A 23,095-nucleotide genomic window follows, 5' to 3' on the forward strand; every position below is an offset into this window, starting at 1 on the left:
ACGCTCTCAGGCGGCTGTGGGTGGCCTGCGCCGCAACCTTTCCGCTCCCAGGAACGGCAGGAATTGGGTAGGCGCCTCGAGGGAGACGCACAGAGTGAGCGCTTTGTGGGGCAGATCTCAATCGCCGCAGCCCGGGCCCTGCAGAGAGCTGAGGGTGAGCGGCAGGAACCCGCCTTCCCCCCGCCTCGCAGCTGCAGGGAGCCGGAGCGGGCTCCCGGGTCTGGCAGTGTAGGACGCTGGGAGTCCCCGCACGGTGCCGCCGCCGCCGCCGCCCGGCCCTTCTCGGCTCCGCCGCCTGCACCCTCTAGTGGCCACACGCGCGCCAGGCCTGGGGCTGGAGGAGCCCTAGGAATCCAAGGTCCTAGACCGGTCACCGCCCTCCCCTTCCTGTCACTACCACAGTCCACCTTAGACGCTGACTGTGGGTCCTCCATTTTGGCAATCACTTCCAGGGCAATTCTGACAGATGAGAGCCCGGAAACCTCCAGATCCGACACGGGTACGGTCGGCACTGAACGTGGGCTTACGCAGAGTCTGGGCTCAGGGCTCCCCAGGCAGGGAGCGAGGGCTCAGGGCCCAAAGTACGCAAGTTGCTGCCCAGGGAAGAAGGCATTTCTCCTGGGAGCCGGAGCACCGGCCAAGCATCCGGGAACTCAGGGCTGCAGGGCTGCAAGAGGGGCCAAATGGAGCCACCGCTCACGTATCTGCCCCAGGGGTGTGCACAGCCCTGCCGACCTGCAGGCAACACCCCTTCTCCACACTATCCCCTTTCCTCTGCTTCCCAGCACACACCTGCCCCAGCCAAACTGGCTGCATCAAATCCCCCTCGGCCACTAATTACAAGCTGTGCAAGTCTTTGTGGCTTAGTGTCCTTATCTATAAAAGAGTGGTAACAACCACACCTCCTGACAAGTGCTGTGATGTGGAGTCTCTCCGGGCCTCGCCCGAAACACGTGGATTGAAAATCCTGCAACAGGGACCCCCCCCCCCCCCCAGCGACTTCCTGAGGTTAGGGATGCACACGCTGGCTGGAGGTTTTTAGCAGGTTAGCACTCTCCATAGGTCCCTGCACGGGCTCTCCATTTGCGATGAGGGGTAACGTTGCATATCAAGGTCGTCGTGAGAATTAAATGATTAAGTTTCGGGAACGCGGTGGAACACACTGCTATTGCACTCCACAGCCAAACCAGTAAGTGCCCTCCTAGAAGGGAATTCTTCATCCTGACCTCCCCTTGGTTTTTACGATGCATGAATTTCCCGTAGCGGGCAGTGACTGAGGGACCCCGGGACGGGTTTCCGGGGGTGCGGGTCACGCAGCCTTGGGGGTGCTGTGACGTAGGTGTGTTTGCAGAGTCAGCCTGCAGCTCACTTGCGGCGTGAGCACGTGACAAGCACCATGTCCCCGCGTCTTCAGGGCTCTGTGAAAGCACTCCGAGCAGGCCTCTGCATCCGCGTTTCCAAAGAAACTGAGGCTAGGACAGCTGCTTCCACTCGACCAGAGAGGCAGGGGACGGTGGGGACGTTTGTCGGTGCGGTATCGCATCAGGGGAGAGCCCCTGTCTCCCCCAGGGCGCGCGGCGCCAACAGTACCTGGCTTCAGGTACTGCAAATGGTTCTGGGTTCTTCCTGCAAAGCTCGCCCTTCCCCCAGCGCCCAGACAGACTCTGGGCTGGGGGGCTAGCTCGGCCGCACAAGCACCGCGCCAGCCCCCAGCGTGCGCGCCCGGGGGAGACCCGCGCCCCCGCGGGGGAAGGGCGCCCAGCCCCGGGCCAATGGGAGTAGCGGAATTTCTTTCATTCAGCGCGGGGCCCGGCTCCTGCCCGGAAAGGGGCGGGGCGCCGCGCCGGGGGCGGGGCCGCCGTGCGCCGGGAGGGGCGGGGCCGGCCCCGCGGCCCGGCCAATCGGCGCCTCGCCCGGGAGGGGGAGGGGGGACCAGGCCTTTTTTCCCCTCCGCGCGGGACCAATCCCGACTTTACAAGCTTGAACTTTTGCCACCCTCGGACGAGCGAGCGCGCCCGAGGAGGTACCCCGCCGCGCCGGCTCCAGGGGCAGGAGCGGCCTTAACCCTTCCCGCGCCGGGCGGCCGCCGCGCCCCCGCCCACGGACCGCCCCGCACTCTCGTGGGGGCATCCTCGCCGGGGAAAGCACGACCCCAGGCCCCCAGCCCTCAACGCCTGGCAGATCCAATTGGCCAGGAAAAGGGGGGAGGTGGAAGCACCCGGCCTGGAGGGGGTCCGGGGACTACAGGCGGCTCCCCTCGCTCCTAGGCTGGGCCGAGAGGAGCCGGCGAGGAGGCACCGCTCGCCTCGACCCCCACCTCCTTCAACTAACCAGCTCGGGCCGTCCCGGAGCCCCCTGCCCCGCCAGTGCAGTCTCTCCCGCCCGCCCCCTCCCCCTCAGCTGGCTCAGCCGAGAGACCCCGACTCTGCACAGGGGGCCCGTCCTGCAAGACCTTGCTCCCCACCGTCTCAGCGGTCCCATGCTCCCCAGAGACGCGAGGCGGGCAGGCACTCAAGCACATCCGTGCCCGCCCCGGCAACGGGGGCTTAGACCCACTCTGAAGGGCAAGGCGTATCTGCGAGTGGGTGCTCGAGGCGGGGGGCGCCGTGCGCGCCCGAGTGGCGGGGGGCTCGCCAGCGCCGCGTCCCGTCGTCACCGCGTGTACGCGGAAAGCGCGCGTGTGCCCGCTCGCATCCGTGCCCGGGGCGCGACGCGACGCGAGCCACCGAGAGCGGGCCTCGGGCGCTGTCAGGCCCGGGGCGGGCGCGGGGCGGGGGCCGGGGCTCGGCCCGCCCCGGGAGCCGGCCCCTGCGCGCCTCGGGCCCTGCAATGGGACGTGTTCTCCTTTAAGAGTTAAGAAACTTGAAACCTTGTTTGCGCAACAATCAGCGCCGCGGAGCCGCCAAAGTGTCTAGACTGGCATATGATGGGAGGCAGCCAATGACTCCGCGGCGCTCCTCCGGGGGCCCTCAGTGTGCGTTTGAGGAGAACAAAAAAGAGAGCGAGCCGAGCGGGGGAGCGAGCGAGGGCGCCGCGCCGAGAGCCCGAGCCGCCGGGCGCTGCCGCGCCAGCCCTCGCGGGGACCGCGGGGCCACCGGGAGGCACTTTGGCGGAGGGGGGAGGCGGGCGACCTCGGCCGCCGCGGCGCCCGGCGCGTCCGAGCGCGGCGCGGGGCGGGCTGCGACCTCGGCCTCGGCGGACTGCACTTTTCATTAAGGATCCCCGGCAGCTCTTTGGGAATTTTTGCAGCTTCCACTCAATGTGTTGACACCCGCGTCCGGGAGGACTCGCTCCAAGTGCATCTAGCGCCGGGGACCTGAGACGGAGTTGGCCTTCCGTGCACGCAAATCCAGGGACTGGGGGTTTTGTTTTGGGATCGCTTCTCCCTCTCCTTCCTTCCTTTTTTTCCCCCCTCCCCGCCCCCCCCTCCCCTTTTATTTTGCAGGGAGTTAAGAAGGGAGCTGAGGGTATCTACAAGCCTGCCTTTCGGACCTGGCAGGAAGAGCCCATGTAGTGGAGCGCTTGAGTTTTTTTAAAAGCAGGGCTTCCCAGACACACTCGGGGTCCGGCGCGAGCGCTTTGTGCCCATGGACCAGCCGCGCGTCTCCTGAAGGCTCGCCGGCCCCTCGCGGGGTCGTCGCCGCCGCGGCGCGCCGCCTGCAGCCCCCCGGAGCGCGGGCGCTGGAGTGGCCGAGCGGCGCGGCCCCCGGCCCCGCGCGTGCTCTCGGCCCGCCCGCCTCGGCGAGCTCCCTCATGTTGCAACCCTGCGGCGCCCCTTCGACGACGGGCTGTGCGCGGTCTGCACGGCGCTCCGCGGCGGAGCTTCATGTGGGGCTGCGGCCCGCGCCTCGCTGAGGGAACGGACCCCTGGTAACCGGAGACCGCCTCCCCTCCACCCCCGGCGCCAAAGGATATCGTATGTTCAGGTCCAAACGCTCGGGGCTGGTGCGGCGACTTTGGCGAAGTCGTGTGGTCCCCGACCGGGAGGAAGGCGGCGGCGGCGGCGGCGGCGGCGGCGACGAGGATGGGGGCTTTGGCAGCCGAGCTGAGCCGGCCCCGCGGGCACGAGAGGGCGGAGGCTGCGGCCGCCCCGAAGTCCGCCCGGTAGCCCCGCGGCGGCCCCGGGACGCGGTGGGACAGCGAGGCGCCCAGAGCGCGGGCAGGCGCCGGCGCGCAGGGGGCCCCCAGAGGCCCGTGTCGGAGCCGGGGGCCGGCGCTGGGGGCTCCCTGCTGGACGTGGCGGAGCCGGGCGGCCCGGGCTGGCTGCCCGAGAGCGACTGCGAGACGGTGACCTGCTGTCTCTTCTCGGAGCGGGACGCCGCCGGCGCGCCGCGGGACGCCGGGGACCCCCTGGCCGGGGCGGCGCTGGAGCCGGCGGGCGGCGGGCGGAGCCGCGAAGCGCGCTCGCGGCTGCTGCTGCTCGAGCAGGAACTGAAGACGGTCACGTACTCGCTGCTGAAGCGGCTCAAGGAGCGCTCGCTGGACACGCTGCTGGAGGCGGTGGAGTCCCGCGGCGGCGTGCCGGGCGGCTGCGTGCTGGTGCCGCGCGCCGACCTCCGCCTGGGCGGCCAGCCCGCGCCGCCGCAGCTGCTGCTCGGCCGCCTCTTCCGCTGGCCCGACCTGCAGCACGCCGTGGAGCTGAAGCCCCTGTGCGGCTGCCACAGCTTCGCCGCTGCCGCCGACGGCCCCACCGTGTGCTGCAACCCCTACCACTTCAGCCGGCTCTGCGGGCCAGGTGAGCGCGCCTCGCAACCCGCGCGGCCCCCTGTCCGCGTCTCCAGCGCCGTGGGCGTGGGCGGGCGGTTGGGGGTCCCCTGGCGCGCCCCTGCGGCGTTGGGCGCCCCGGGGGAGGAGGGCCGGGCGGTGGGTGTGCGAGCGCGCTCCAAGCAATGGCAACATAGTAGTCTTAAGGCTCGGGCAAACTTAGAAGGCACGCTTTGGGGGGGGGGGCGTTCTCCGTGCAGGCTCAGGGGTACATGGCGTAGGCTGCCACTTCACAGGTAGTGAAAGGGGAGGGCAGGCCGTTTCTCAGCCTTGGCATTTGGGCGCATAAACTGAGCCCACGTGATGTTCCTGCGAGTTGTGCAGCTGGGTGAGACACCCTGGCTGGAGTCAGAAGTGTGGTTGCAACGCCCTCCTTTAGTCTCTGGAGCAAGGCTCTTGGCGCGGCGAGCCCCCTCTCACTGCCGACACCCCGTGGGTGTCCATTGCCAGGGCCCTCCATCATCATCTCCAGTTTGTGTGCTGAGCTTTTCCAGAGAGCAAAGGCTCCTGCAGGCTTATGTGAGTAGGAAAGGAAGCCAGATATTGTATTACCCCTGAGAACAACCCCCTGCCCTTCTTTGTTCTCCTGGGATGTCCTGCGCACACCCCACCTGCAGCCTCGCTTCCCTGGGTCCTGGGTGCTGGAGCGAAGGTGAGGATAGGTGGAGTCCCTGGTTGGGCCAGGAGCTTGCAGTCCCCCTGCTCAGACCACTTTAGCCTTTAGGGGAGCACTTCAGGGGTGTGTGTGTGTGTGTATCCATTAGGTGGCACTGGGGGGTCTTGCAGAGGTGGGGCTGGCAGAGAGTGACAGGCGGCTGGGCCGGGGAGGGATCAGGATTCGTCCAGAGTGGCCTCCCTGGAGAGAGTCAGCGCCCAGCCTGGGGACACCTAGAAGGTCAGGCTGGTGACTCACAGGCCTGCTGGCTCTCGGTGTGGAAGGGGAAGGTGCACCTGGGAGACTGCATCTGTGCCAGGAAGACAATCCGTGGTGATGCCTGAGCAGAGGGCACTGATGCGGCGGGGGGAGGGGCCTGACCTGTCACCCACACGGGGCTTGCTCTGCCCTTTTGCCTCTTGTGACAGTTTTCCCCAGGAAGTGGCCTTCTTCTCTCTGCCCTGTCTCTGGGGCCCGGGGCCCTGTTGGTGGTTGTCCTGTCCCCGGTCATTTTTTTGTTTGTTTGTTTTGAGTGGGAGATGGCTGGTAGGAACCTCTCTGCTCTAACAGAAGGCATTGGTGGGTGTTTCCTCTCTCGGCGTGTCAGTGTGCCCGCGAGTGTTTGTCGAGCACTTTTCTCTGTGCCAGGCAGTGGCGGGAAAGATGAGGAGCACCTGGGCAGAAGGGATGCAGGCAGGGTCAGGTTTGTGCCTCTGTATGATGAGAAATGCTGCTGGGGGTGTGTGCCTGTAGTGGCATCACCTACAGGAGTGCCGTAGCTCCAGCCTGGAGCCTGGGCTCTGAGGACGGGGCAGAGAGAGAGAGTCAGGGCGCAGGGCAAGCTTGGTGGACGGGCAGGAAGCGGAGGACAGTGAACGGGACCTACCCCCACTTCTGCCTCCTCCACCAGGAGTTTCCCTGGCTGTTGGTTTGACTTAGGTGGCCTTGGCTGGTTCCTAACGATGGATCAGGTCCTAGGCTCTGGCCAGGCAATAACTGACAACCCATCAGTGTGGGTGGTTCTGGGAATATTCTCCACTTCTCTAATTCCAGGACTAAGCCTTGGGCTTGACTCCCTTCTCCCCACCAGAAGGAGGCGCTGTTGCAGCCTTCAGCACCTGAGCTTGCCCCTGCCTCCTTGCTAGCTGCCAGCCTGTGGGAGACCCCCACCTCCACCCCACCCCCCAGGCAGCCACGTTAGGGGCATCTGGGAGGACTGCTGCTCCGAGCCCTCCTGCTTGACCCCCTGGCCGCTGGGGCCGAGCTCTGGGGAAGCCCTTTGCTGCCCACCCCGCCCCCGCCGCCTGGCCGCCAGCCTGGCTCCCGTCGCTGGGCGGGCGCATAGCTGGGGCTCAGCCGTGCGCGTCCTGATAAGGAGACTGCTCCTTCCAGGGCTCTGGGGAGAGGGCTGGGCATGGGGCAGACAGACAGACAGACATGTACCCTGAGCAGGCACCCAGCTAAAGAGGAAAGCACATTGGCACACCCATGTACCCTGAGCAGGCACCCAGCTAAAGAGGAAAGCACACTGGCACACCGGCACCGGTCCTGCAGGCGCCCAGGGACCGGAGGCCCCTTCCTGGGCAGGGCAGGGGAGGGGGGACCCTGCCGCTCAGAGCCAGTCCTGTGCCATCCATCAGCTTGCTTGGGGCCTTGGGCCAGTTCCCCTCTTCCTGGGCCTCTTTATCCCTTCTGTAAAGGGAGGGGTTCACAAGTTCCCCTCTGCTCCCAGGGCTCAGCAACTGGGGTCCTCTAGTGAGGACCCCCTGTCTGTGCACAGCCCAGAGCCTCCTGGCCTCTCTGCCTCGTGGGAGTCCGGGCCCTCACTCTGCCTCCCTCCGGTGCGGCTTTCTGTCCCGGGAGAAGCCAGCGCACCAGGCTCGGTGGGTGCCTGTGTGGACGGAGATGTGGAGAAATGCTTTAATCACAACTCTAACCTGTGTTTATAGAGCTCCTTTCTCCTGAAAGTATCCATTAAGTTTGGAATAAATCTCCTGCTCTTTGCTTCACCACTTTTTTTTTCTGTAATTATATTCAGTAAATTACTATTATCCAAATTGCGCCCGGGAAAGAGACAGAGTGAGACAGAGAACTTCTAAACGGCTGGAGGAGGCCGCCGAGGAAAACACAGGGTTCCCAGGCCAGGACTATAGGAATTAGAATGGGCCAGAAAGTTTTCCTTTTATTTGGCCTGGCATTATCCCTTTGAAATGAGATCAATTTCAAGTTGGGCTTCCAAGCCCCGCCCCGCCCCGCTCGGCGGCCCCCAGGCCTGCCTGTCTGCCGCTCCTCGCTCCTCCTGGAGGTGAGGAAGGGGTGATAATGTGCAGTTTGCCTCTTGCTGGCGCCAGCCGGCCGCGCTGTTTATCTGGCTGCCGGGGGAATCTGGGCAATTAGGCTCAGCCGGCCTTAAAGTGCCAGGAGCTCCATTTCTGTCTCCCATCCTCGAGTTTGGGGTTGAGCCTCCAGGTTCAGGGGAGGTGGAGGAGATGGGCGCTGGGGAGGCCCCCTCCCCACCCACAGCCATTCCCTGGGAGCAGGGTCGAGGGCGGGGGCGGGGCGGGGTGGGGGGTGTTGTACTTGGAGGTCCAGAGAGGTGGGCTGCCGAGGTGGTGGGAGGAAGGTACCTCCCACACTGAAGCCTTGCCAGGCGTTTCAAGAGTCTGTGAACTCTCCCTGGCTTTAGAGTTTAGGTCCAGATCCCAAAAGGCTAAATACCCCCTGGGGCTCACCAGAGGCACGCCTGGGCTGAGCGCTGGCCTAGCCTCGTGGTGCACCCGGCCCCTGGCTGACTGCTCCTGCCCCTGAAAGAAATTGGAGGCGATTCCTAACGTTGATGCTTCAGTCTGGATGTTTGAAGGGTTGACTTTGCTGGTGTGTGTGTGTGTGTCCCAGTTTCTTTTAGAAGGGCGCTAGGAGTTCTTCTCCCTTTAAAGTTGAGAGCCTGCCAGTTACTGTTAAAATCAGCACCACTTTTGCAAGTACAAAGCCAACTTCTGAGAAGGGAAGTGCGCTGGGGGGCCCAGAGGTAGCTGTTTCTCTTGGGAGCTTTTGTCTCCCGCACTAAGCATCCCACCGCCGTCCCCGGGAAGCAATAGGGCATCATTCTCCCTGAGAACGTGGGGCCGGCGGGTCACGTGGGAGTGGCAGCAAGGAGATACCCCGTCGCGTTCATAGCACGGTATTTGGAGACAGCCCAGATGTGCATGAGCTGATGAGCCACTCAACAAAATGTGGCCCATGCATGCAATAGAATACCATTCCGCCATTCAAAGGAATGAAGACTGATCCACGCTCCAGCACAGCAGTGTGTGGACTGAGAGGCTGTCACAGAGGCCACGTGTCGCGATTCCATGCGTGAGAAATGTCCAGGGGGCCAGCACTGTGGCACAGTGGGTTTGCAAGACCAGAATCCCATATGAGCTCCGGCTGGGGCGCCGGCTGCTCTGCTTCTGATCCAGCTCCCTCTCACACAGCTGAGGAAGCAGCAGCAGTTGGCCCGAGTGCTTGGGCTCCCCCTGCCACCCACCTGGGAGACCCAGATGGAGTTTCAGGCTCCTGCCTGGCCCAGCCCTGCCACTGTGGCCCTTTAGAGAGTGAACAAATGGGTGGAAGCTCTCTCGCGCTTGCTCTCTGCCTTTCAAGTAAATAAGTAAATCTAAATAAATAAATAAATAAGAAGTGCAGAAGAGACAAAATAGATCAGTGGTTGCCTAAGGTTTAGGGTTGGAGGTTTAGGAAGTGAGTGCTAATGGGGATAGGGACTCTTTGCGGTGATGAAAATGACCTGTAATTAGATCATGGTCAGTCACATAGCTTTGTGAATAAACTCAAAACCATTGAATTGTGTGCCTTAAAAGGGTGAGTCTTATGGTCTGCAGATTATATCTCAGTGTTTAAAAAAAATGCTTACCCTAGTCCTGGTCTCCCACCGGCCTGGGGCTTGGTCTAGTTAAAACACAGTAACATCTACTTCCTGTGTGGCCTTGGGCAGGTCCTTCACCTGGCTGTTAAAGGAGGCGCCTGCCAGGTTGGCTGTTAGTTAAAAGGAGGAGTTGAACCACAAGTCCCCGGATCCCTCTGTTGTGGGGTGGAGTCGGTGAGCAAGCCCGCTCACTTTTTTACCCACCTAGCATGGAATTTAGTGATTAGCTAAAGCTTCGTAGCCCCTCACTCATTGGGCTGTCTGATGTTTCAGGTTTGTAGACTTGCTTTCTGTCTCACCTGCAACAGCCAGAATCCATCCACTCAGATGTGGTCGTGGGTGGCAGGTGTGACGCCTGCAGGGAGGACTTCTTGAGCCATTCCTGCCCTTTATCTGTGGGGTCCCAAGTAAGTAGGCCCGAGAAGAGATGCTTGGATTGGCGACAATGGCTTAACATTAGCTACACCCTTCAGTGTTACCAACAGGGGGCAGATGCCCAGAACTTCCTGCCAGTCAGAGCTTTTTTAAAAGATTTATTTTTTTATTTATTTGAAAGGCAGAGTTACAGACAGGCAGAGGCAGAGAGAGAGAGAAAGAGAGAGAGCTGAAGCCAGGAGCCAGGAGCTTCTTCTGGGTCTCCCACGTGGGTGCAGGGGCCCAAGGAGTTGGGCCATCTTCTACTGCTTTCCCAGGCCATAGCAGAGAGCTGGATCGGAAGTGGAGCAGCCAGGACTTGAACTGGTGCCCACATGGGATGCCAGCCCTACAGGCAGTGGCTTTACCTGCTGCACCACAGCTCTGGCCCTGCCAAACGGATTTTTGCAAAAGCAACGCTAATCCAGGAATTGCGGGCATTCTGATGTTTGAGGAGTGGCCGAAGGCTGTGAGGCTGGGGTTAAACTTGGCTCTGAGTCTGGCTCCACAGCAGTTCTGAGGGAGTCCCTTCCACTCGCCCGGCCTCAGCTGGGCCTCCCTGTGCAGTGGGAGTGCCTCAGCTCTCTTTCCCTGTGGAGGGCCAGCTCTTCCTGTGCCATGCCTCCTGTCCGTCCTCGGCCCAAGGTCACATGCATAAAGTGGGAGGCAGGTGGCCCCATCTACTGAGTCTTGTTTGAGGTCTTCTGTGGGTTCCCTTTCGCCCACAGGCCTTTTCACCTGTACCTTTGTCCACAATGTACCCACCTTGGCCGTCATCCCCATTGCTGTTTGTGGCCACATGGATCTAGTGAGTCCTTTCTGTGCAGGATTCGCCAAGTGACAGCCAAGACCCAGCAGGGGTGAAAGGGGGTGTCCTGATTCCCTGTCTCATTGGGTGATGGAGCAGGGTCAGGCCTGGGTGCAGACCCCTGCTGTGCTCTGATTGGCAGGGGGCCATCTGTGAAGTGGGGCTAATTCTGCCATCTTGTTCATTTGTTTTGCTTTTGAGAAAGGGTGAAATAAAAATAGGACCATCAGTCTGTCCCTGAGACCTAAAGAATAAAACACCAATGAACGAAATGGAAAGTCGCTGCCTGGCTTGGAGTGAGACCCGGGGCAGGCATGGGGCTCCTCTCTCCCAGGGGCCGTTCTGTGAGGCACTTTTTCTTCTCCCTGACCGTGTCCACAGCAGATTGCCTGGGTGTAGACCTGCAGGCCTTCACTATGTGGAAGTAGCTTCTAGCTGGAACGGCCGGGGTGGGGAAGAGGTGAAGCCTCATTGGACGCGTGGAGCAGAACAAATGCTCCGACAACTAATTGTGCCTTATTATAATTACGAAAAACACTTATTACCCCTTGTGTCGTTACTGATACTCGCCTAATAATAGTTATTACCACTTTATTGCCTCGGAGAGTTTGTTTTAGTTTGCGATTTGGTGGTGTTTAGTTTCATTTAGGGAAAATGAAGGGTCATTTCATTCATGCAAATTGTTACTTAGTTTAGCAAATTGTTGCTTCCCATAAAGCAAGAGGCTAAGGAATTCTTCTGAAGGCAAAATATATGTTTTTAAGCAGGAGTATTTTAGGCAGATGAAAGGCAGCCCAAAGAAAAATACCGTAGACAGCGAGGAATCAGAGAGTCTGAGCTGGAAGGCTGGAGGGGGCCTGGACTCTGAGGCCGAGAGCCGGAAGTGAAGAGCTGGGGTGAGGCCTCCTGTCCAGGTCCCTGAGCGGGGCTTCCCTGGTCTGCGCCTGCCCGCCAGCCTCCTGCACCCTAGGGTGTTAGTTCTGAGGCAGCTTGTTCGGAAGCCAGCATCCATGTCTGGGCCTCTGCAGTCACCCCGGGTCCTGACCAAGCCTGACAAATTCCAGTCTCAGAGAAACAGCGTGTCCCATTGCAGTATAAGTAGGTCCTACATGTTGCAAGGGATGGACTTACACTAAAACAAAATAAGACCCTGCCACGTTTACCCAAAATTCAGGTTGAGATGGGCACCCCCTATTTTCTCCGGCAACCCCAGCTCTGACTTCCTGTGCCTATGTTTCTGTTGTTATCGTAATAATCACAGAGGTGTCTTTCTACAACGCCACGAGCTGTTCTCAGCCTTTTGCCTACATTATCTTCTGTTACCGTGCAGCAAAGCCGGGAGGTCTGTCTGATCATTATCTCCATTTTAGAGCTGAGGAAACAAGACTCAGAGAGGTGCTGTAACTTGCTTGGGGTCACACAGCCAGGGGAGGCAGGGGAGGATTTGAGCCCAGGTCTTGTGTACATCCATCCGGTTTGGGGCAGCAGAGGTGGGGGCGGTGGGGAAGGGAAGGTGTGCAAGGGCATGGGGTTATGATTTGCAGAAACCACTAATTAAAAGCCCAGGTGTGAACTCCCCCGCCCCAGCAGTGACATCTTGTCTCCTGTCTTCCAGAATCTCCACCACCCCCCTACTCTCGGCTGTCTCCTCGCGACGAGTACAAGCCACTGGGTAAGTGTACCCCGGTACCACGCTCATGGCAATGTGGCCATCCTGCGTCCCCCTGCAGCCCAGAGCTGGAAGGCAGGCTGGAGGGGCGGCGGGGCGGGTGGAAGCCGGCCTGGTTGCTTTGAAACGGGGTGAGGTTTTACGTACACTCCCACGGTAGGGCAAAGCAGACCCAACTTCCCCAGCACGCTATTTACATCTTGAAATTCCGCAGCTCATCATTAACCTTTCTGTGACCTTTAAACACGGGCTTGTGGGAGATGAATGGGCTTGGGCTGAAGTAGCTCCTTGGGAGTGGGTGGGTTGTCCTGGGTCTCTTCTCCTCCCTCTCCCTCCCTGCCCCACCTGGGGCTGGTCCCCTTCAGTCAGCTCAGGCTCTGGGATGGATGCCTGTGCCTCTCTAGGTAGAGGTGGCTCGTCCTTCGCTGGCCGTCTCCAAGGCAGGGCTCCGAGCGCAGGTTCTGAGCCCGAGCAGCGGTGGGATCCGTGGCATCCCGGCGGCGGGCTGGGTTGCCGTGGCCTTCACTGTCCCGGGAGAGCAGCTTTGTGCCCGCAGCAGTTCCCGTGGGCCTGGAGCTGTAAAAGTCAGATGGCGTGGCATGATGCTAAAACATTCCACCCCGTGACCACGAAGGGGGGGGGGTTGTTTTGTTTCTGGTGTAGGCCTCCCCATAGCATGTGTCAGCGCCGTCTCTGCACTGTAGTTTCCCGTGCAGGCCCTCCCCTGGGAGGCCCGAGGCGCCCACCCGGCCCCTGCAGGGGGTTTGACCTCCAGGGGCAAGGGAGGGCAAGGCTGTCCCATGAGACACTATGAGTCAGTGGCTCCATGATGGTGGCTTCCCCGCTGTTTGTTCCAGAAGCATGATCGTCTTGTGGACGGAGGAGCTTTGTTTAGTTCTTTGGAGACTTGGAGGGGTCTCCTGGTGGGAGCCCAGGAGTGGGTGTGCATGAGGGGGAGGAGCCGCCCAGCCAGCGCAAGGCAGCCCCCCTGTGCAGGTCGGAGGTCCCCGTCCTGTCCTTCCCTCCCGAGGCCTGTGTCAGCAGTGCCTACGTCAGCGGGATTCCAGTAGGCGCTGCTCCTTTAGGAGGTCCCCTCTCAAACGGTCTTAGTGATAAAGTGGCCCACACCAGGATGCCACCCAGCCCTGTAGTGGAGTGGCCAGGAAGCCAACAGGTGTCTCCAAGGAGGAGGCGGCCGGGGAAGAGTGATGCTCCGCCCCCTCCTGTTTTTAAAGGGCGTGGCCACTAAGCGTGGCTTTTAGGATGGTTTGAAAAGTTGAAAGAATACTGTTTCCTGGTCACAAGGAAGGGATAGGAAACTCAGATGTCCATGTGCAGCGGGATGGGGGGGTGTCCGCGCGCGCTGCCCCAGGCTGCTCGTTCGCTGCGCTGACAGAGAGCAGCAGGAGTGAGGGAGGTTGAGGGACAGTGGGTTTGTGAGGACAACACCTGCCCTGCGTGTGAGGGTTTGGCCAGGGCGTGGAGCTGGAAGCCGCCTGCTGTCCCGACTCCTCCTGATAACCTCCCGATGCTGTGTGGGCATCAGAGCGAGTTCCGAAGACCTGGGCCTGGCCGGGAATGCCGCTGCTTCCAAGGGCTTGGGGCACTGAGCACGGAGGGGCGGGTGTTCAGAGTGAGCAGGCAGCCCCCTCAGAGCTGCTCACGTCGGCATGGAGGCCTTTTCACGTGTGTGCTTCAAACTTTCCATGCGCCTCGGTTTTCTTGCTAATTTCTTTTGCCCGGCAGATCACTTTTTTTTCATGCCCTTATAAATAGTCTGCATTATTTTTTGGTATTATTTTCTTTTCCTTGCATTGTTGCTTTTCCATAAACAAAGAGGCAGTTCACTTCTAAGCCTCTGTGATCACAGGAGACCCAAAAGCAAAATAAAAACGCAGAACACCCAGTCAGCATCTGGCAACTGGGAAATGAGAAAAAAAAAAAAAAAAGAAAGAAAGAAAAAAGGGCCAAACTGGTTCATGTTTCATCTTCCCGCTCCCCAAGCCTTGTGGTAAAAGGAAAAAAAAATTCCTGCAGGATCGAACGGAATTCCAGCTAGCGAGGGCCCAGGCCAACGGTTTTGTCCCAGGAATCCCCCTGCTTGGAGTGGCCGTGCTGAGCCAGATGGGACCAGCTGAGCCAGACCTGGGTCGTGCTGGGTGAGAAGATGATGAAGAGACCGCAGGCCTCCCAGGAGGTGTCTCCCGGCCCCAGGACAGGGCTGGGGACAGCACCCCATTGCTGGTGGCAGAGGCCCAGGCCCAGCAAAACTGTCCTGACTCTGCCTGTGCTCACGAGAAAATGTGCAAAACAATTTCCTATTCCCATCTTACTGACGCGGGGAAAACAAATAATGCACAACACGTGAAGTGCTTACAACTCCGTAAAAAAGTGATGCGCAGAAAGCTGCTCTCGGAGTAGGTTGGGCTCTTAGGGAGTGGGGGAGGGGAGCTAATCTGGGAGCAATGGTTGAGCCCTTAATTAGAGGGGTGTCCACGGGGCCGGAGCGAGGGTGGCTGGTGACTTGTTAGAACAGTTTCCCCGGCTCCGGCGGGAGGAAGGGAGGAAGGAAGGGAGGAAGGAAGGAAGCAAGAAGGAACAACTTCAAGAATTTTAATGGTTGTAATTAAGTCCAGCCACGATGAATTGTTCCGGGGCTTAATTTAACCTTACCCAGGGAAGCTCCAAGTTGCTACTTGCTCGGGCGGTCCCCGGATCAGGGCTGATTTCTGTGGTCAGAGCAAGTGCCGGGGGTGGCAGCTGTCTCTGTTTGCCAGGAGAGTTTTAGGGCTGGCTGCTCTGGTCTTGGAGAAGTCCTGGGACGCGGGTGTGGGGGTGTGAGGTGGTGTGTGTGTGTGTGTGTGTGTGTCACAGAGTGGCCTCGGGGAGTTCAGCATGTGCACGTGCACACAAAACGTCAGTGCACACACGGGAGAGGCAGGGAGGGTCCCACGGCCAGCTAAGTTCTCTTTTGTCTTTGCTCCCGCAGATCTGTCTGATTCCACATTGTCTTACACTGAAACCGAGGCCACCAACTCCCTCATCACTGCGCCCGGTGAATTCTCAGGTGGGCGTGTGCTCCTCCTTGCGCCTGGCTGTCATGTTGGACTTGATTGGCGGGCGCGGGGTGGGGCGGGGCTTGTGCGGGCTTTGTGACTGCCTCCCCCTTTTCCTCCCGCCCCTTGGACGGGCACATGGCCAGCGGCCTAGTCGCTGCTGTTCTGGGGTGAGGACCAGCCTGTCGGGGCGAATCCTGGACATGGTCACTTGTCTTTCAAGTGCCTGTTGGCCATGTTGTCACTGGTTGTCTCTACCTGGTCTTTCGTGGAAATGCAGAAAGCCCGGCTCAGCTCAGCAGAGCAGCCGTGTCCCCTCCCGTGGGGGGAGAGTCTCGCCTGTGGGAAGGGACGCAAGAGGCCAGGAAACAGAGTGGGCACAGTGAGCTCTGGCCAGGGAGGGTTTGCCAGAGGCCTGTGGTTTCTGTCGCTCTCCTGGAGCAGTGGGTGCTGGGGTAGAAGCAGAGAGAACCTGGGGTTGGAGCCCCTCGCCCCTTGCACTGCAAAGCTGGCCACAGGAGCCCCCGCATTCGGAGAGATTCCTGAGTCTGGCTTTGCCGGAGGAGATGGGAGTTGGTGAGAAGCGAGGCCTAGAAGGCCAGGAGGGACTTGGGGGGGTGTTTCGGGAGGACCCGTGGGACGTGTGGCCTGGCTCTGTGCTGGCGGGCCTCACGGCTCCCCGGCTGTGGCTGGTCTCTGTGTCTGAGCATTACTGCGCCTGTGCCGAGCCCCAGTCGTGATGGGAGTGTGGCTGTTGATTGAGGGTTGACCGCGGATCAGGCCCTGCGCTCGGCCCCCGTTACCTGCAGCACCTCGGGCCGGGGTCCCAGGTCCGGGAGGTGCCTGGCCTTGCCCAGAGCCCTTCCCCGTGCGGCTCCCTGTTCTGCCCACGGTGTTCCACACACGGGTGCGGCTGTGACTGGCCCACGATCGCTCCGCAGCCCCTGGATCAGCGGGGGCTGCAGTCCGCGTGTCCGTCTGGTCTCTGGTGGCCCCTCTGAGTGGCCACTTCACTGTCTTCTCTGTCTTTTGGCCTTATTTGGTTATCTCTCTCCCTCAGAGGCCCAGACGGCTGAGTACAGAAGCCACGTGTAATTTTGAAGCAAGAGGCTTAAGAGTATTTCTGAATTTATGATTCTGTGTCCCTGCCACCCATCAGATATTCAATTTAGGTGGATTAGCATTGGTTGTCTGGATGAATAGGTACTTTTTTTGACCTCCCCTTTGCCCCTATTGTTGATGGGGGAAATGTATGTGTATGCGTGTGGACACGTGTGTGCGTGTGGACACGTGCTTGGGCCAGCCATAGCAGAGTCTCACGTGGTCCCAGTCATCCTGGAGGGGCCTGGTGCATGGCTCAGGCTCCATGAGCCGACCCCAGAGCACCTGCAGAAGGCCCCTCCCACAGTGTGGTTCCCAGGAGAGAGCGCCCTCTGCAGGCTGGAGGTCTCTAGAGGTTACCCCCACACCCCTCCCTGTCTCTGTTGCCCAATGGATCTGCACTGGAGATTTCCACTTGGAGAGCCCAGAGCAGTCCTTGGTACCGACGGTGAGAAGCCTCCTGCGGCTCTTGACTGTGGGTGAGGACTGTGTGGCTCGCATACACTGTGCGTCCAGTGGCTTGGAATTCTCAGGGGCTGATGGATTTGGGGAGAAATCTGGGCTGTCCTTTGGGAAGGAGATTGCATGAGGTCTCAGTGGGCATTGGCGTGAGCTCCAGGTGGCCTCAGGGTGAGTGGAGCGGCCCCTTTGATGGTGGTCATGCAGACTCCTTCCAGGGATGACCCGTGTCCCCTCCCTCTGGGGCACCTGCTGTTCCCTGTTTCTGGCTTGCTCTGTGCCGTGGGAATCCAACACCTACAGGGGAGAGCTGCCGTCACCCCCCAGGAGCTCAGGCTGTCACCCCTGAGGGCTGGGATAAAGGGTCCTGCAGGAGGGCAGGGCAGAGAGGCAAGGGGACAGGCCAGGGTGGTCAGGGACAGGTGATGATGGTGCCGCTGGTGACAGCTGGTGCACTGATGGACACGCACCTCGATGGCTGCCAGCCATCCGCTCCTTATCCCTGCCTAGGGACAACAGATCTCCCCACTGTACAGGAGAAGCAGGCTCATCCCTGGGATCTGCGCTCGGATGACCAGAGTGTGAGGGGCAGGTCTGGGGTGTGAGCCTGTGCCCAGCCCCCACCCTCAGGGCCCCGCCCTGCATTCCACAGCCACTGGCCCATTCCCTTCCCTGGGGCCAAACCCCAGCAGCCATGAGGCCACAGAGCAGAGTGACTGAAAGGAACCCTAGTCTCCCCCTTGGCCTCTGCCTTCCAGATAAAGTGGAAATAAATAAATAATCCACAATGAGCAGGGGGCGGGGCAGCCTGTGCTGACTTGAGGACAGGGATGGGACGAGGGGCTCTGTGCCCATCCAGGCTGCCTCCCTGCGCCTGCAGCCCTGGGATGGAGGCTGTCCTTGCTGGTCTGCACAACGACGCTCCCCACGCCTGGGCTGGAGCTGCCTGTTTGTACCCAGCTCCGAGTCTCTGCTTCGCTTCCCCGTCCTGATGTGGGACATCACGTCCCCAGTGTGGGGAGTGGTGGGAATTCTGAGGGCCAGGCACCTTGATGGGCGGGGCAGCAGGAGAGGAGACAGCACCTGTGTGAACCCTGCAGCAGATGGCTGGGGTGGGGGAGGGGCAGATGAGCTCACCAGGGCTCCTCAGTGGGCAAGGGGGCCGGAGCACGGAGCTTTGATCAAAGGTGGGGTCTTCAGTGGGGTGTGGAGGTACCTTTGGGTGCTGGCTCCCACTCTGGTTCTCCCAGCTGACTCAGGGCCTCCAGCGCTACCCCCTGAACGCGTAGCACCCCTCGCCCTGCCCCAGGCCATCCCCTTCTCTGTGATGTCTCCATTCCTTTCCTAATTTATTGGAAAAATGTATGCATTTTGTTTGAAAGGCTAAGTGACATGGGGTAGGAGAGAGAGAAAGGGGTCTTCTGCCCACTGGTTTACTCCCCGAATGGCCGTGTCACCCGGGGCTGGGCCAGGCTGAAGCCGGAAGCCAGAAACTTCATCCAGGCTTCCCGTGTGGGTGGCAGGGGCCCAAGCACGAGGGCCATCCTCTGCTGCTTTCCCAGGTGCATCAGCAGGAAGCTGGATCGGAAGTGGAGCAGCTGGGACTTACACTAGCGCTCCAGTATAAGATATGGGTGTTGCAGGCGGTAGCTTAATCGGCTATGCTGCAGTGCTGGCCCCTCCTCTCCCATTTTCTTGATTTCACTGTGGGGAGGCAAGGAAGATGGATTAGTGAAAGAATTCATACTAAAGTGTGAGCGGCTGGCTGGCAGCCTCCTTTGTTTTTCAGCTTTAAGGCAGGATATGCCGTGATTCAGGCTTATTATAGGGAGAGGGGACAGGGCTTCTGAGGAAGGCTGGGGTCTCTTGGCTTCTCCTACACTATGCCCTGGGCGAGAGCTGGAGTCCTCGCCAGGCTGGCCTGGGTGCCGGGGCCGTCATTGAAAGCTACTTGTGCACACCAGCCTGCCTGAGTCCGTGCAGTGGGCCGGGGCCTTATTCTCCTACCTGCTTTATTCAGCACCTGCTGTATGCAAGGCCTGGTGTGGGTGGGCTGTGCGTGGGCCTGCGGGTTCAGCTTTCAGAGCTGGGCTCTTCTCACCCGGGCTACAAGGAGAGGCAGGGCCTGAGCTGGATGTGAGTTCTGAGAGCGCTGAGCATTCTAGAATGGGTTTTACGCTGTGGACAGAGTTTGGAGACAGGCTCAGAGAGGTTAAGGGATGGGCAGAGGCCACACAGCGTGCATAAGCAGGTGGAGCCAGGCTGTATCCCGGATAGCGGTGTGTAGCTTGCCCGCCTGCTGCTACCTGATGGGAACTGTGCCTGCCCTTTTGTCCTGGCTTCCCAGTGGTTCTTCAGCAGCCTTTTGGGGTGGGCGCTGTCTGGTGTTCGTCGTCGGAGCCTGCAGGAGCAGGGAGAGGAGTGTGCGTGCACTGCCCCTTCCTGCCCCTTCCTTGGTTTTAGGGCCCACCACGTTCTCGTCGAACCCAGACCGCAGGGCTGCGTGTCCCCTGGGGCGCTCTGCTCAGTTAGGCTGGGATACGCTCGGCCTCTGCATCAGTGGTGGACTGAAGGCCACTCAGTAGTTGTGTGACTTTGGGGCAGCCACTTAAGCACCGTCTGGCCCTCAGTTTTCTCACCTGTAAAATGGGTACGGTAGCAGCAACATGGATCTTTTGTGGGGAGGGCCAAATGAGAGTGCTGCCTGCAAATCAGCCAAGGCCTGGCAGGCAGCGTGCAGTGGGTGTGGCCGGGCTGGGGGCGGAGACAGGAGTTACAGCGTCTCTGCCCTCAAGGTGCTCAGAGCCAGGTGGAGACACAAATAGTGAGAGGAGGCGGTGTGGGGCTGGAAGAGACTCTTGGCAGCCCCTGAAGACTGTGGAAGTGGTGGTACCCAAGCTGGGGTTCACAGGTGAATGGCAGTTGACCAGAGATGCAGGAATGGTAGGTCCAAGGATGGAGAAACAAAACCGCGGATGTTGGTGGGAGATGAGGCAGGGCGAGGCCAGGGCCCAGAAAAGCTTCTTTAAAAATATGTTGCTGCACGTTCAGAGTGCACGGGTAAGTGTCCAGCTGCGAGTTTCCACAAGCTGGTCCCATTGGAGTGACCGGCAGGGTCTCGATAATGTGGCTGTCCGCTGACACAGCGCTCTCCTCCTCCCGGTTCCAGATGTCTTCGTCCCAGGCCACAGCGTTGGTGTGGGACAGTGAGAAGAGACACTAAGATGCTGCAGGCCAGAAGCCCCTGTCTCTGCCCATCCTCCAGGGCCCAAGAGCTGGCACCCACGACCTGGGACACAGTGCCCCCAGGTGGCCCCAATGCACAGCTGAGCACACTGAGGCCAGAGAAGCGAGGCTCTTGCCTGAGGTCACACAGTAGGGAGAGGGCAGAGCTAAGCCTAGAACCCGTGCTGGTGCCCCACCCACCACCCAGGCTGCTGCTTGGCAGCCCAGGCTGGCCGGGCTCCCCCGCACCTGCCTGGTCCTCCCAGGGCTGCTGGGGTCACCTCTGCTGCCCCTGCCCTCTGCCCCCCTCATCTCTACCCCAGTGTCAAACTGTCAGCCCAGGAAGAATGGGCCCCTCTGTCAGGTACCTGGGAGATGTGGAGAAGAGAAGGCTCCCCCCATCACCTCCACCTTTGGTCGGTCAGTGCTAAAGAAACACCTGGCAGGGGTTGGGTTTGATGTGAGCAGCAGACGCTGTCTGTTGGGGATGAGAGATGAATGCTCCTTCTCACCAGTCCTGCTCCGAGAGGAGGCAGAAAGTCTGGGGCCCAGGCTGGTCCTGGCCACGAGCTCAGCGTCAGTCCAGCAGCCTCTAGGCTGGAGCCAGACCCCGGAGCACAGGCCCGGGGCGTGTGGGCCACAGCCGAGGGCCACTTCTGAAACCCGTAGGAACTGACCTCAGTTCGAGTCTGATTGTGTAAGGGCACTGCTCACCCCGAGCTCCAGCTCATATATTTTTCCTGCTGATCAAAGTCAGCTCAGACTTCGGCCCCTACCCTCCCAAGCCACTGAGCTTACAGCACCCCAGGGCAACCAACTCCATAGAGGTCGCAGGACTTTTCAGATTCTCCAGGGCCCCAGACTCAGGACCCCAGGGCTGTCGTGCTTCCCGGCTGTAGGTGTTTGAGTGACAAGTCAACATACTTGAACCCACTGTGTGCCCCCTGCATGGTGGGGGGGGAGGGTGTAAAATGGGAACTGCAGATGGCAACAAGCGAAGGGTGATGAATGATGGTGCTTAGTGCTACCCTCAAGACAAGGGCGCAGACGTTCCCTGAAGGAATGGGGTGTTCAGGGAGTGCTCCATGGAGAAGGAGATTCTGAGCTGGGTTTTGTAGGGTAACCAGGAGTTCATGAGGAAGACAGCCGGCTGTAGAGCGGCTCGAACAAAAGCAGGATGTGTGCAGTAGCACCTGATGTCCCAAGAGTTTGTGGCTGAAGGGCCAATGGGTGCAAGATGGAGTGGGGACGGATGCATCAGACAGGTGGTCCTGAATGCTGGCGGGAGGGGTTGGAAGATGGGCCAGGGACCCCTGGGATATACTTGGTCCTCAGGGACCTTGCCTGGCGTCCAGCCCAAGCAGGGGTGATTGTGGAGTAACTGCACGAACGCATGGGGTTTTGCCTGGGACAGAGAGGTCTGGAGGGAGTGCAGAGAATAAAGACAGAGCCCACTGCACACACTTAATCCCGGCAAGGCTGAGCTCTGAGTCGGGCTGTGCCTACTTAGAATAAGTATGCACCCACTTTCGTTAGCCAAGTTAAAGGAAGGAGTAGCTGAGACTCAGAGAGTCTGAGCAACTTGTCCCAGGTCACCCAGCAGGGAAGCAGGAGGACTGGACTCGGAGCCCGGGCCGTCTGGCCCCGGAGGATGCAGGGTTCAACCATAGGCCGTGAGCGCCAGGCCTTCTGCGTCCTTGGTACCCGAGGCTCAGTGGGAACAGCTGTCACCAGGTCCCCGGCCCGGCTCTGCTGTCCGGCTCGCTGCTGGGGGAACAAGAGTGATGAGGGAGCCGGCAGGTGGGTGGGTCCTGCAAGCGCCTGTCCAGTGGAGGCAGATGACCCTGCCCTCGCTGTACCTCGGGGGCCTGTGTCGCCCCGTGAACGGGCAGGTTCTGCGAGGGGACCTGGGCTCAGTGGCGTGATCACAAGCATGTGTGTGCTGGCCCCACGGCCTGCCCTCCCGCTGTCCCCCCTGGCACACGCTCCCCGGGTGTCTGTAACCATCGGGAGCCGCGCGCCAGCGTTTCCTTGTCGGGGGCGGGTGGCTGTTGCCAAGAGCTACTTCTTTGATGCAGAAAATATATCCTGAAGGTACTTTGTCAGATGTTTTTATATTAAACATTTTCCCTCCCTGGCCCTTGGCCGCCGAGGGAAGCAGAGACGCATCACTTTTCCAGTTCCCCTTGGTGGAAAGAATTTCTGATATTTGTGCCCCCCCGCCCCGCTCCCCAGCCAGGGCCTGGCACCCCTAGCTAGAGAAAGCCAGGCAAGCCAGGGACGGTCCTGGCCCGAGGGAGGGACCCTACCCTCACCACGTGGTGGAAATCTCTGGGTTTGGAAAACCCGAGGTCTCCCGTCTGGAATGGACATCAAAGCCGCCGGGCCCAGACTGCGCAGGTGACCTTGCCAAGACTTTAATTGATCTCTAGAGGCAGAGGTGGGAGCCCAGAGATAGGGGTCTCCCTGAGAGCTGTCAGGGCCAGGGCTGGTGCCAGGCTGAGCAGAGGGAAGCTGGGCCTTTGAGGCCACAGTGGGGAGAAGGCAGGGTGGTGGGCTCCTGTTACAGAGGCCTGCGATTGGAGGGGCTGGCCTGGGCTGGGGGCAGCCAGGGTGAGGGGCTTTGCTGGGAAGATGTGGTCAGTAGGGGTGGGGCTTAACCGCCCCAGCCTCAGCAGACAGCTGTCAGCGGCAGCCCGTCGGCTGTGTGGGCCCAGGAAGTCCCGAGCCTGTGTCTCCCCCAACCCTCCATTTTTGTTCTTTGGCTCTCCTGCCCACTGCCTTACTGAAGGGGAGGTCCCTGGCTCAGGAATCAGGTGCCACTCCTGCCACTGCACGAGTGTGTGGCCCTGTGCAAACTACACGTCCATTCTAGGCCCTGGATTCTGCCTTGAAGAATGAGGAGGCTGTGCTGTCACTCCCAGGCTGTCCCCAGACCGCTGGAGGAGAGGGGATACTGTTTCCAAAGCGGCTCCCAAGGGCAGATGTTGGAGGTGGGGGGAGCTTGACTCTGAGGGCG

The 23,095-nt window shown here is 60.5% G+C and overlaps 1 protein-coding gene across 2 annotated transcripts in view; it reads left to right on the plus strand.

Moving 5' to 3' along the window:
* The first annotated feature begins 1,985 nt into the window (after positions 1-1,985).
* Positions 1,986-23,095, plus strand: part of SMAD6 (SMAD family member 6) — a 71,516-nt gene continuing 50,406 nt past the window's right edge. The window contains exons 1-3 of one of the 2 annotated variants that reach the window (XM_051822327.2): positions 2,795-4,735; positions 12,182-12,238; positions 15,225-15,302. In XM_051822327.2, coding sequence (XP_051678287.2) covers positions 3,919-4,735; positions 12,182-12,238; positions 15,225-15,302 — 952 coding nt within the window. In that variant the 5' untranslated portion in view covers positions 2,795-3,918. Of the gene's footprint in view, positions 4,736-12,181; positions 12,239-15,224; positions 15,303-23,095 lie in introns of both variants that reach the window. The other variant, XM_051822328.2, reaches the window with a different exon arrangement.

Source organism: Oryctolagus cuniculus, chromosome 12 (genome assembly GCF_964237555.1).
Source record: "Oryctolagus cuniculus chromosome 12, mOryCun1.1, whole genome shotgun sequence".
Taxonomy (NCBI): Eukaryota; Metazoa; Chordata; class Mammalia; order Lagomorpha; family Leporidae; genus Oryctolagus; species Oryctolagus cuniculus.